The sequence below is a fragment of the Elgaria multicarinata genome, chromosome 13 (assembly GCF_023053635.1).
Source record: "Elgaria multicarinata webbii isolate HBS135686 ecotype San Diego chromosome 13, rElgMul1.1.pri, whole genome shotgun sequence".
Taxonomy (NCBI): Eukaryota; Metazoa; Chordata; class Lepidosauria; order Squamata; family Anguidae; genus Elgaria; species Elgaria multicarinata.
Window position 1 is genome coordinate 24,312,372 of NC_086183.1, and position 10,413 is coordinate 24,322,784.

Consider the following 10,413-nt stretch of genomic DNA (forward strand, 5'->3'; position numbering starts at 1 on the left):
TTGTTTCCTTAGGGGATCTATCCCAGCCCAACTTGGAGATGCTGGGTATTTAACCTGGGACATTTTGGCCCCATTCAGACAACACACTAAACCATGCTGCTTAACCACAAAATGGTTAATAATGGAATGCATTGACCTTAAGGTAGGGTGACCATATGAAAAGGAGGACAGGGCTCCTGTATTTTTAACAGTTGTATTGAAAAGGAAATTTCAGCAGGAGTCATTTGTATATATGGGGAACCTGGTGAAATTTCCTCTTCATCACAACAGTTAAAGGTGCAGGTGCCCTGCCCTCTTTTAAATCTGGTCACTCTAGTATAGCTCCTGCAGCTTTAACTGTTGTGATGAAGAGGGAATTTCACCAGGTTCTCCATATATACAAATGACACCAGCTGAAATTCCCTTTTCTAAGCAACTGTTAAAGATACAGGAGCCCTGTCCTCCTTTTCATAGGGTCACCCTACTTAATGCATTCCATTAACCATTTTGTGGTTAGGCAGCATGGTTTAGCATGTTGTCTGAACCAGGCCATTGTGTGCGAGCTCTACAATTAAACCACAGCCTTTCCCCTAATCCTGTACCTTCTCTTGCCTTAGGGAGACACCAAGGCTGACTATGAGAATGTGGTGGAAAAGAAAGAAGAGGAGCTGCACTACTCTTCCCTGGTGAACCTGACTCCCCGCCCCCGCCCCACCTATGTAGATTCAGAGACAGACTCTGAATCAGAAGAGAGCATCCAGTATGCATCCCTGAAGCACTGATCCACTTGGGACGAGCTGCGATCAGGAACTGCTCCCAGACTCTTTGCACCCCAGAGTGGTGGTGGTCTTGGTAGGGTTGAGTCTATGTTTCAGCTTGCTTTTTACAGCCAAGAAAAGCAGAGCTTGAAGGTAACGGAGAGAGGGTCTGACTGCATTAAGAGAGGCTGGCATTCACATACATTAGTGTAGCACTACCAGACTTGGGTAGGTGGTAATGACCAGCTTTCTACATATAACCACAATTCATTGATGGTTGAGAGAGTTTCCTCCAATCCATGCTTGTTTCCCCCCATTTGATCAAATGGGAATGGTCTACTATTACCTTCCTCCTTCTTGGCAAGCCAATCTATAACTTTAGACCTTTGGAAACCACTTTATACCAGATCAGACTATGTGGTCATCTAGTCCAGCATCATCAATTCTGACCAGCAGCCGCTCTCCAGGGCATCCTCTGCTGCCTGGTCCTTTGAATAGGACATGCCATGGATTCAACCTGGAATCTTCTGCATGCAAAGTATGTGTTCTACTAAGCCATGGCAGCTTCGGGCTCTGTGATTCCCAAATGGTGTCAGGCCTTGAAAGGGGCTGAAGAATGCCTTGAGAAAGAAAGTCACCATCTCTGTCTCTCTGTATTCCCTGGAGTGGGGAGGTTTCACGCAATATTGAGCCCTCCTTTCTAAGTAGCAACATAGGAAGATGCTTTATACCAAAACAGACCAGTGGTCCATCTAGGTCAGTATTGTCTATTCCAGGGATGGGAAGGTGATAAAGCAGGGTCTATTGGTACATGGGTAGGCAAACAGATGCCCTTAATATGTTTTGGACTACAGCTCTCATAATCCCTGAAGACTGGCCATGCTGGTTGGGTTTGATGGGGTCTACTCTGCCTTGGTCTACACTGACTCCTAGCAGCTTTCCCAAGTTTCAGGCTGGAATCTTCCCCAGTCAGTCCTACTTGGGGAGGGCAGGGATTGAACCTAGGGCCTTTGACATGAAAGCATGGGCTTTACCTCTGATCCCTTCTGTACGGCCCTTCTTGTGTGGGCGGTGACATCATTCCAAGGCAAGAAGGATGCATAAGGATTCTTTGACTCAGAACATGATGCAGCTGTCAGGTATGATGCAGCTGTCATGGTGAACCCCAGCACCAGCAGCAGGCAGCATAACTCAGAAAGCATGGGCCCATTTCTGAGCTCCAATTGACTGGCCAAAGGATGCAGGAGTTAATAGTATTAACTACGGTCTCCTACATTTGCAAGGTGGATTCTTGCCCCCATGTTCTGGGATCTGGTTAAGAAAAATCTTGATATATGCCTTTTTCTGCAAGTGAAGCCTAGCTTCCAATTTTAATCTAGAAAAAGATCAATAAGTCTCCCCACCGCCACCACCCCTGGCTGCCCTAAGGGATCAAAAGTTTTCAAAACACATTGCAGTAGCATCCCTTACTTCTTTTAATAGACACAATGTGCAAATCATTGGTAGGGTGACCAAATGCAAAAGCAGACAAGGGTCTGTTGCCTTTCCTATTCATTATATGTTTTATAAGTTTTAAAACTGTATACATGCACTGCACCATAGTAATTGTTACAATACACAATAATAATAATAATAATAATAATAATAATAATAATAATAATAATAATAATAATAACGTATTTCTTACCTGCCTCTCCCTTTGGATCGAGGCAGAGAACAACATTAGAACAGGAATCAATACATCTTAAAAATTAATGATTTAACATTGATCTGGATAGGCCTGCCGGAAAAGGCTAGTCTTTAAAGCTGCCTTAAAATCACACAGAGTTAATTTTATGAATCTCCTCCGGCAGGCCATTCCACAATCTGGGGACGACAGAAGAAAAGGTCTTCTGGGAAACTGATGTCAGCCTAGTTTTAGCTGACTCAAGTAAGTTCACCCCAGAGGACCTGAGTGTGCGGGGCGGACTGTATGGGAGAAGGCGATCCCGCAGGTAACCTGGACCCAAACCATTTAGGGCTTTAAAGGTGATGACCAACACTTTGTACTTTGCCCAGAAACTAATTGGCAGCCAGTGGAGTGATTTTAATGTTGGGGTAATATGCTCACCCCTAGATGTACCAGTGACCAACCTGGCTGCTATATTTTGAACTAATTGAAGTTTCTGAACTAGGTACAATGGTAGCCCTATGTAGAGCGCATTGCAGAAGTCAAGCCTTGATACTATGCTCAACTGGTCCATCTGACTCAGTTTTGACTTCTGCAATTGACAGTAGCCCTTCTCAGGCATTGAGCCTGTTCACATGGGGGGCCAAAACAGTGGTGGGGGTCTGCCTTTGCAACACCCCCCCGCCCCAGCTACCCATATACACTATGACTGAACCATGCCTCCCACCAGCTAGTTATATTTCTTGATCTACAAGCCCTATTCTGCCAAAGACATCTACATCTGTACAATATTATTACATCATTGCCTTCTCCCTTTTCCAGTCTACTATAAACTATCAGATTTGACATGATGTTCATGGAGTTTGCTTTTGCATTTGGCCATTGATTGAACAAACAAGACGCTCCAGTGTTTTGCCAAACCTTACCCTAGCAGCTGTGATCATATCTGAGATTAGCCCATGGGAGTCAGTGCTGGTTGTATATCCTCTGTGTTGTTTAGCAGAAGTACAAATGGATCTAAGGACAACTAGCATCTCAATAGCCCTATTCATTTTATTGCAAAATGTCTTTGCTGTTGGGCAGGTTCACTGCACATGTAAATAACTGCCTTTCCAATACTTCCAAGAAATATACGTGTTGCACTTATCTATTATTTTGAATAACATCTTTGGTGTAATTGACCATCTGGTCATTTGTTTAAAACAAATTCCACTTAGCATATTATGAAACTTTATTTTAGATACACAATCCTGTATATCAAGAAAGGACATCAAGATGATCCCAGCTACTAGTGACAGTGAGGCATGCTTAGAGCAAGAGTGGGGAAGCTTTGTGGATTTCCAAAGGTTGTTGGACTACAACTCCCATCATCCCTGCCCATTGGCCATGCTGGCTGGGTCTGGTGGGACTTGAAGTCCAACAACATCTGGAGTGCAGCAGGTTCCTCACCCCTGGCCTGGACCTTTCTGCTTAGCACTAGGCACTCTTAGGTTTGTCAATAAGATAAATGTAGTTAAAATCACTTTTCTAACTTGAATTTGCCCTCTCCCCCCAGTTTTCCAGAAATGGTATAACTCATTGCACCCCAAATACCCCACTGATGGCTGCTGGGTGATCCTCCCTTCAATTTCTATACAAAAGGTTTTGCCCTCACTCTGATTTGACTTCAGAACTATACTGAGTGAGGGCAGAAGAAAGAAACCATGTTTCCTGAACTCATTATGTTATCTTCTGAGTAGAGTTTGAAAGAACCATGAAAGAAAGGGAATTAGATCCTGCCGTCATTAAGTGTACAGGAATATCACTTTAACCCTGGTCACATCCTCTTACCACCATCACTACCAGTTTGTACTACCAGCTTGAAATGAAAGCCAACTTCACAGCCTGTGAACAACGGGATGGGGAATTTTTGGGGAGGACAGTTTGGCTCAGCTCTAGATGTGCTGCTGCCAGTCAGAGTAAACATTATTAGAATTGGAAGTCCAAAGATTTGACTCCTGTCTATGGCAACTACATCTGACTTATTTAATTTATTATAGCAAATATCATGGTGCATACAACATATATACAAAATGAAAAAAAATATATGAAAGAATCCTTGTCTTCTTTTGCATTTGTTTTTGAGGCACTAAATTTGTATTCAGTTACAGGAAGTTATTTCCCCAACGGTACGTATTTCGCTAGTATTTGTTTGGCTTCTTGGGAAACTGATGTCTTTTGCAACATTTGCTAGCCTGTACTCTTTTGATGCTCTGTATGGGTTTCTTTTTTGTAATAGAGAAGTTGTGTAAAAATAAAAATATAGAAATCCATGATGTCCCGAAGTGACTTTCCAAGACGAGTCCATGCAAATGGGCTGTATACAAGTAGGTTATGCTTTTGCTTTAGGTTTGGAGCCTTCAAAGCTTTTAGACCTATTACAGCTAGTGCTGCAAATGAACTGGGGACACACACATCATATGAGCCAACAGTGTGATATGGCTGCAAGAAAGGCAAATGCTATTTTGGCCTGCATTAATAGAAGTATAGCTTCCAAATCACGTGAGGTACTGGTTCCTCTCTATTTGGCCCTGGTTAGGCCTCATCTAGAGTATTGCGTCCAGTTCTGGGCTCCACAATTCAAGAAGGACACAGACAAGCTGGAGCGTGTTCAGAGGAGGGCAAGCAGGATGATCAGGGGTCTGGAAACAAAGCCCTATGAAGAGAGACTGAAAGAACTGGGCATGTTTAGCCTGGAGAAGAGAAGATGGAGGGGAGACATGATAGCACTCTTCAAATACTTAAAAGGTTGTCACACAGAGGAGGGCCAGGATCTCTTCTCGCTCCTCCCAGAGTGCAGGACACGGAATAACGGGCTCAAGTTAAAGGAAGCCAGATTCCAGCTGGACATCAGGAAAAACTTCCTGACTGTTAGAGCAGTGCGACAATGGAATCAGTTCCCTAGGGAGGTTGTGGGCTCTCCCACACTAGAGGCCTTCAAGAGGCAGCTGGACAAGCATCTGTCGGGGATGCTTTAGGGTGGATTCCTGCATTGAGCAGGGGGTTGGACTCGATGGCCTTGTAGGCCCCTTCCAACTCTGCTATTCTATGATTCTATGATCACTATACACATACGGCCATCTCTCAGGGCTGGCTCCTGAATTTGAGGGGTTCCTTACTCAAGTAGCCCCTGGTGGGCCTCCTCCTATCTCAGGGGGCCCCTGTGGGCTTACCTGGTGTCTGTAGGGACAGCTATACTCTGATCAGTGCTGGCTGGGTGCCACCATTTTAATTACCCGCTGATGTAGCATTGCTCTGGGGCATTGTGGGAATTGAAATGGCAGCTCTCAGAACCAGGCAACGGGGGGGGGGGGGTCCGCAGCAGACATCAGTGTAACCATGCACTCTGGCGGGAGTGCTGGGGCTCTAGTGGCTGCTGAAGTGTACCAGGTGTTGATGCTCAGCCTGCTGTCTCATGTCTCTTTTAAGAAGGGATTGATATGGAGAGATCAGCAGGTGAAGGTTTTTCAGAGCACATAGGTAAACATCAGCAGCCTACACATAGAGCAGACTGAGGTGGAAGTGTCTTGAGGTAGCTGAATGGGCTCCCTCCATCGTAGGAGGTGGAATCACATCTACTTAATACAGGGGTGGAATTGTATCCATCTATTTATTTACTAATTTAGATTATATGGACTCCATCTTTCAGGCAATGATTCTCAACATGACTGAGGCGCAAAGGTAATACAATACCCCCCAAATCACATACATACACACAACTGAGCTTTCCTTAGCCTTCTTGCTGGTGCCAAAGAACACCCTTTCCTTTGAGTCTGGTTGCTAGAGCTGAGGGTTCTTCCTTGCAGGGAGTGGTGGTCGCAGGTGGAAAGCAAGATTCCTGCAGCTTCTCCTCCTTTGGTTGATGGAAAGGGACAAGGTGCTTTCTTTAACTGTGGAGGGGTCCACCTCACATGGCCAAGCATAAGGAGTCCTCCATTGAAGAGGTGTTTTTTTAATAAGCTATTGACAAAGACAGCAGAGAGAAAATCAACAAACACAGCAGTGGGGAGGGCCTAGGGGGTCATTTGGCACTTGATGGGAATGCAAACAACAGCTGTAGTCAGGAGAGAAATGAAATGCCACTCAGTCCATACACCTGTTTTATTAGCTGCACATGCATCATCGCCCTCATTAGGAGGCCTCGTTCCCTTTCCACCAATCCTGGCCTTTCAGACACTTCATGAGATCATGCAATAAAGGGTCACACAATCGTCAAGCAGGCTGTAAATGTGTAAGCTGCTTTAAGAAGCTGTTCTGTTGACAGAAAAAGGTGGACACAGTTAAATGTAGTGTAGCAAAGTGCTCTGGTATCTATAGAGCAATCAATCAATCAATCAATCATTCTTTATTCTTTGTAGCCAATAACAACATGGGTGCTAATATTTTTGCCTCAGAGCCACCAACAGCAGAGAGTGGGGCCTCCCACGTGCCAATTTCCTCCTCCCCCAAACATTCCCTCCTTGATGAAATGATGTTAAGACAACTAACAGAGCTGGCTAAGAGCAATGGAAAAGCAAATCAGGCAGATTCATCTCATCTAACATTGCCATCTGCCTGTGAAGGTGTATTCCTGGAAGGATGGCTTGTAGCCATGTCTAAAGATATTGGACACATTAAGCGCTCTCTGGTGGAAAGCAACAAGCTTTTAAGAATGTTGGCAGATATTCATAATCCTTCTCGAACCAACACTGACAATCTATGGAGCATGCTTCTTGGGCCTTTGGCTGGAAGCTTCCAGAAGCTGCAATGTCTTTTACCCACTCTGAACAGTGAGGGGGACTAAAATGAGTTTGGGTTTCTAAGAATCTGACCTGTGGAATGGATTGCAGGTGGCCTCCTCAGGCCACCCAGAGTCCACACACTTACTTTCCTGAAATGTATGCAAATTTATTTGTAGGAAAAATACTCAAGTTTCTGCTGAGACATATGGTATCCTTGAAAATATACACAGGAAAAAGTTGAATGGAATGGTGGACAGTACACTAATTACTATGTACGAACTGAACCTACACAAATCGCGACAAACCTTCTTACAGAATTATTTGCATTTTTTTTCACATAATGGGAAAAATAATTCAAATCCTTCTGTGAACAGAGGCTGGAGAGAACCACACCGCACAACCTGTGAAACACGCACATGGCTTACCCAATTCACAGTTCTGGGACTAATATGTGGACTGGTACACAGTTATCCTTTGAATCCTGGACTTCTCCCAATATTCCAATGCAGTTTTTGGTCAAATATTGCATGCAGAAATCTGCATATTAAGGGAAACTATGTCCAAAAATGCACATGTTCCAGAAAGATGTCCACAGAAATGTGTGTGCTAGGGGAAAAAATGCAAATATTTGTGTGGTTCATTTTTTTCTTGAATTGGGGATTGATGCAGAAACTGGATGGCACAGATCATTATGACTCAATACATGTGAATCTGATGAGGAACAGATCTTGACATTTGTCCATCCCTATCATTTCTGTGGCTAATTCTGCTTCTTATAAATCCACACACTCCCTTCGTCACCAATATGGTGAGATGCTATTATTGGGAGCCATTTCCTGTGGGGGCATCTTAGTGGAATCACTTAGGGTTGGGTTTACTCAAACCTGAGAAGAAGAAGAAGAAGAAGAAGAAGAAGAAGAAGAAGAAGAAGAAGAAGAAGAAGAAGAAGAAGAAGAAAGAAAGAAAGAAAGAAAGAAAGAAAGAAAGAAAGAAAGAAAGAACCAGGAAATGTTGCCTCTGGGGTGTGGTCAATGCAATGAGTTGCCCCTTTCTGGTTGGTCCCTTAGGAGAATAAACTTTCCACAAATCATCAGAGCATGCTTCCTGCCTGAACCACTCAGTCTGTTTTCTCACCCAGGCAGAAGTAATGTCATGTGATACGTCATTCAAATAAACAGCTTTGCATTTATGTGTATAAATATATACGCGTAATGACTAAAAAAAAAGAAAAGAAAAGTGGAAGGATTAGAGGTTTAGCTAACATTTACAGAGGGTGGATGAATCAAAATGTGCGTGGAGAAATCATTTATGGAAAACAGCAGGGCAAGATAGGCTGAGGAATTAGACTCCAGAGTCATTTACAGATAATGTATTAATTTATTGGAAGCATTAGCATCTTATTTTAATAATATTTTCCCCTCCCACAACTGGGTTGCAAGTAATAGCAACCAAACAGCAATTAAGAAGCCAATCAAGTATCAAAACAAGTAAAACACATCAGCATAAAGACTCAAGAAGCCAGAAATCAATCATAAAAATCCATCTGGGATAAAACAATTTCCAGAGTCCATCCAGTGGTTCTGTGATAGCTGCAGTCCGCTACCCACCCCCATCCCAAATGACAACCCAGAGACTGGCAAGAGGATATCAGGGCAGCAGAATTATTGAGGTATTCATGATGGTCCTATGACTTAACTGGCAATAAAATGCAAAGCTGCAGATGTTCAGAGTGTTATTATTTTTAAGCTGTCTTAGATAATAATAATAATAATAATAATAATAATAATAATAATAATAATAATAATAATTTTATTTATTTATTACCCGCCTCTCCCTCTGGACTGAGGCGGGGAACAACATCAAATTGAAGCAGGATACAATAAAGAGATTTGTTGTTTCTTTAACATCAGGGATGTAGAAGCCATTTTAAAGCATGAAGTGGCAATTGTAGTGGGCGAGAAGAGAAATGTTAGTTGTCTGCTTCCTCAAGGAGTAAGATAGGTGAGAATTTCGTTTTTGCTCAGAAAACATGAGAGCATGCCCTGTTTGAAGCCCCCAAACATGACTGCAGTTGTGGGCGTGCCAAAAATGTTTGCAAAGTGCTGGACATGTGTTCACATTCGATTTGCATAACTTCCCAGTTGACTTTTGACCAAATTTCCAAATTTGCGCAAATTTCCCCTGCAGGCTGAATCATCCCCACTTTAGTCTATGGGGAAAATTTGCAGGGATTTCATATTTGATCGCTGCTCAATTTGTACAATTTTCCAATTTGCAAGCAGCAATGGTAAACACGAACAGGAATCAGGCATGAGATGAGCAGTGAGATAACATTTGGAGAATATGGCCATCTAAAGGCCACCTAATAAGATGACAAGCTCTACAACTACCTAGCTGTACCAGTGAGCCCATAAAAAAATGGGGAAAGAGAGGCTTGAGTGGATCTCCCCACACAGAGAATGCTACACTTGTGGAGACACCACCAAAAAGACTCCACCAAATTTGAGAAGTTAATGAGGAAAAGGATTGTAGTTTTGAACATGGATAATTGAAGAATCCGTTTCATCCACACCTCTCAGACTAATGTGTGCATTGGAATGCAATCACTCTTCAGATTTCAATTCTCAGCCCCAAAGTCATCAGCAACCTCACCTCGAATGGTGGTGCAGTGGCCGGGGACAGAAACCCAAAGAATGCGTCCTGATGAAGATTGGCAGGTATATTAAGGTACATCAAGACTCTTTAAGTACATTTTAAAGCTTTTTCTCCAAAGTCACAGGGCTAGTATCAGCAAAATGGTCAGCTGAGATACAACAAAATCCAACAGATTCATAGCTTATGAGTTTCCACTACGTCCCCAACCCTTTCTTTAAAGATGACTCAGCCACAAAATTCAAGAAGGTCGTTTCCTGTTTCCCTACCACTTGTATGCTACTCTCTGCTTAATCCAGGCATATTGAGAAGCCCAATGGTCCATTAACAACCACTTCTCTTGCACGGCTTTCCGGGATTTTATTATTTTATTGCTTTGGCTCATGGGCACCTGCACCAAACAATCTCTCATGGTCCATTTCCCTTTTAATGCTGCTGCTAACTCCATGCTTGTTGCGTCTGCTGCTCGACACTAAACTTGAGATATCCCCAGCACCGCTTGGGAAGCTCTTGGAGAATGGATGGGGCAAACAGGTAGGAAAGCAGCTCTAAGAACAAAGGCTGCTGGCTCATCTTGCCCTCTGATCCTGATGCT

The 10,413-nt window shown here is 43.3% G+C and overlaps 1 protein-coding gene across 1 annotated transcript in view; it reads left to right on the forward strand.

The window, feature by feature from the left end:
* LOC134408383 (B-cell receptor CD22-like) overlaps positions 1 to 897 on the forward strand; it is a 29,291-nt gene extending 28,394 nt beyond the window's left edge. The window contains exon 13 of the mRNA XM_063140642.1: positions 597 to 897. Within this exon, the coding sequence (XP_062996712.1) occupies positions 597 to 761 (165 nt within the window). The 3' untranslated portion in view covers positions 762 to 897. The remainder of the gene's footprint in view (positions 1 to 596) is intronic.
* Positions 898 to 10,413: the final 9,516 nt, after the last annotated feature.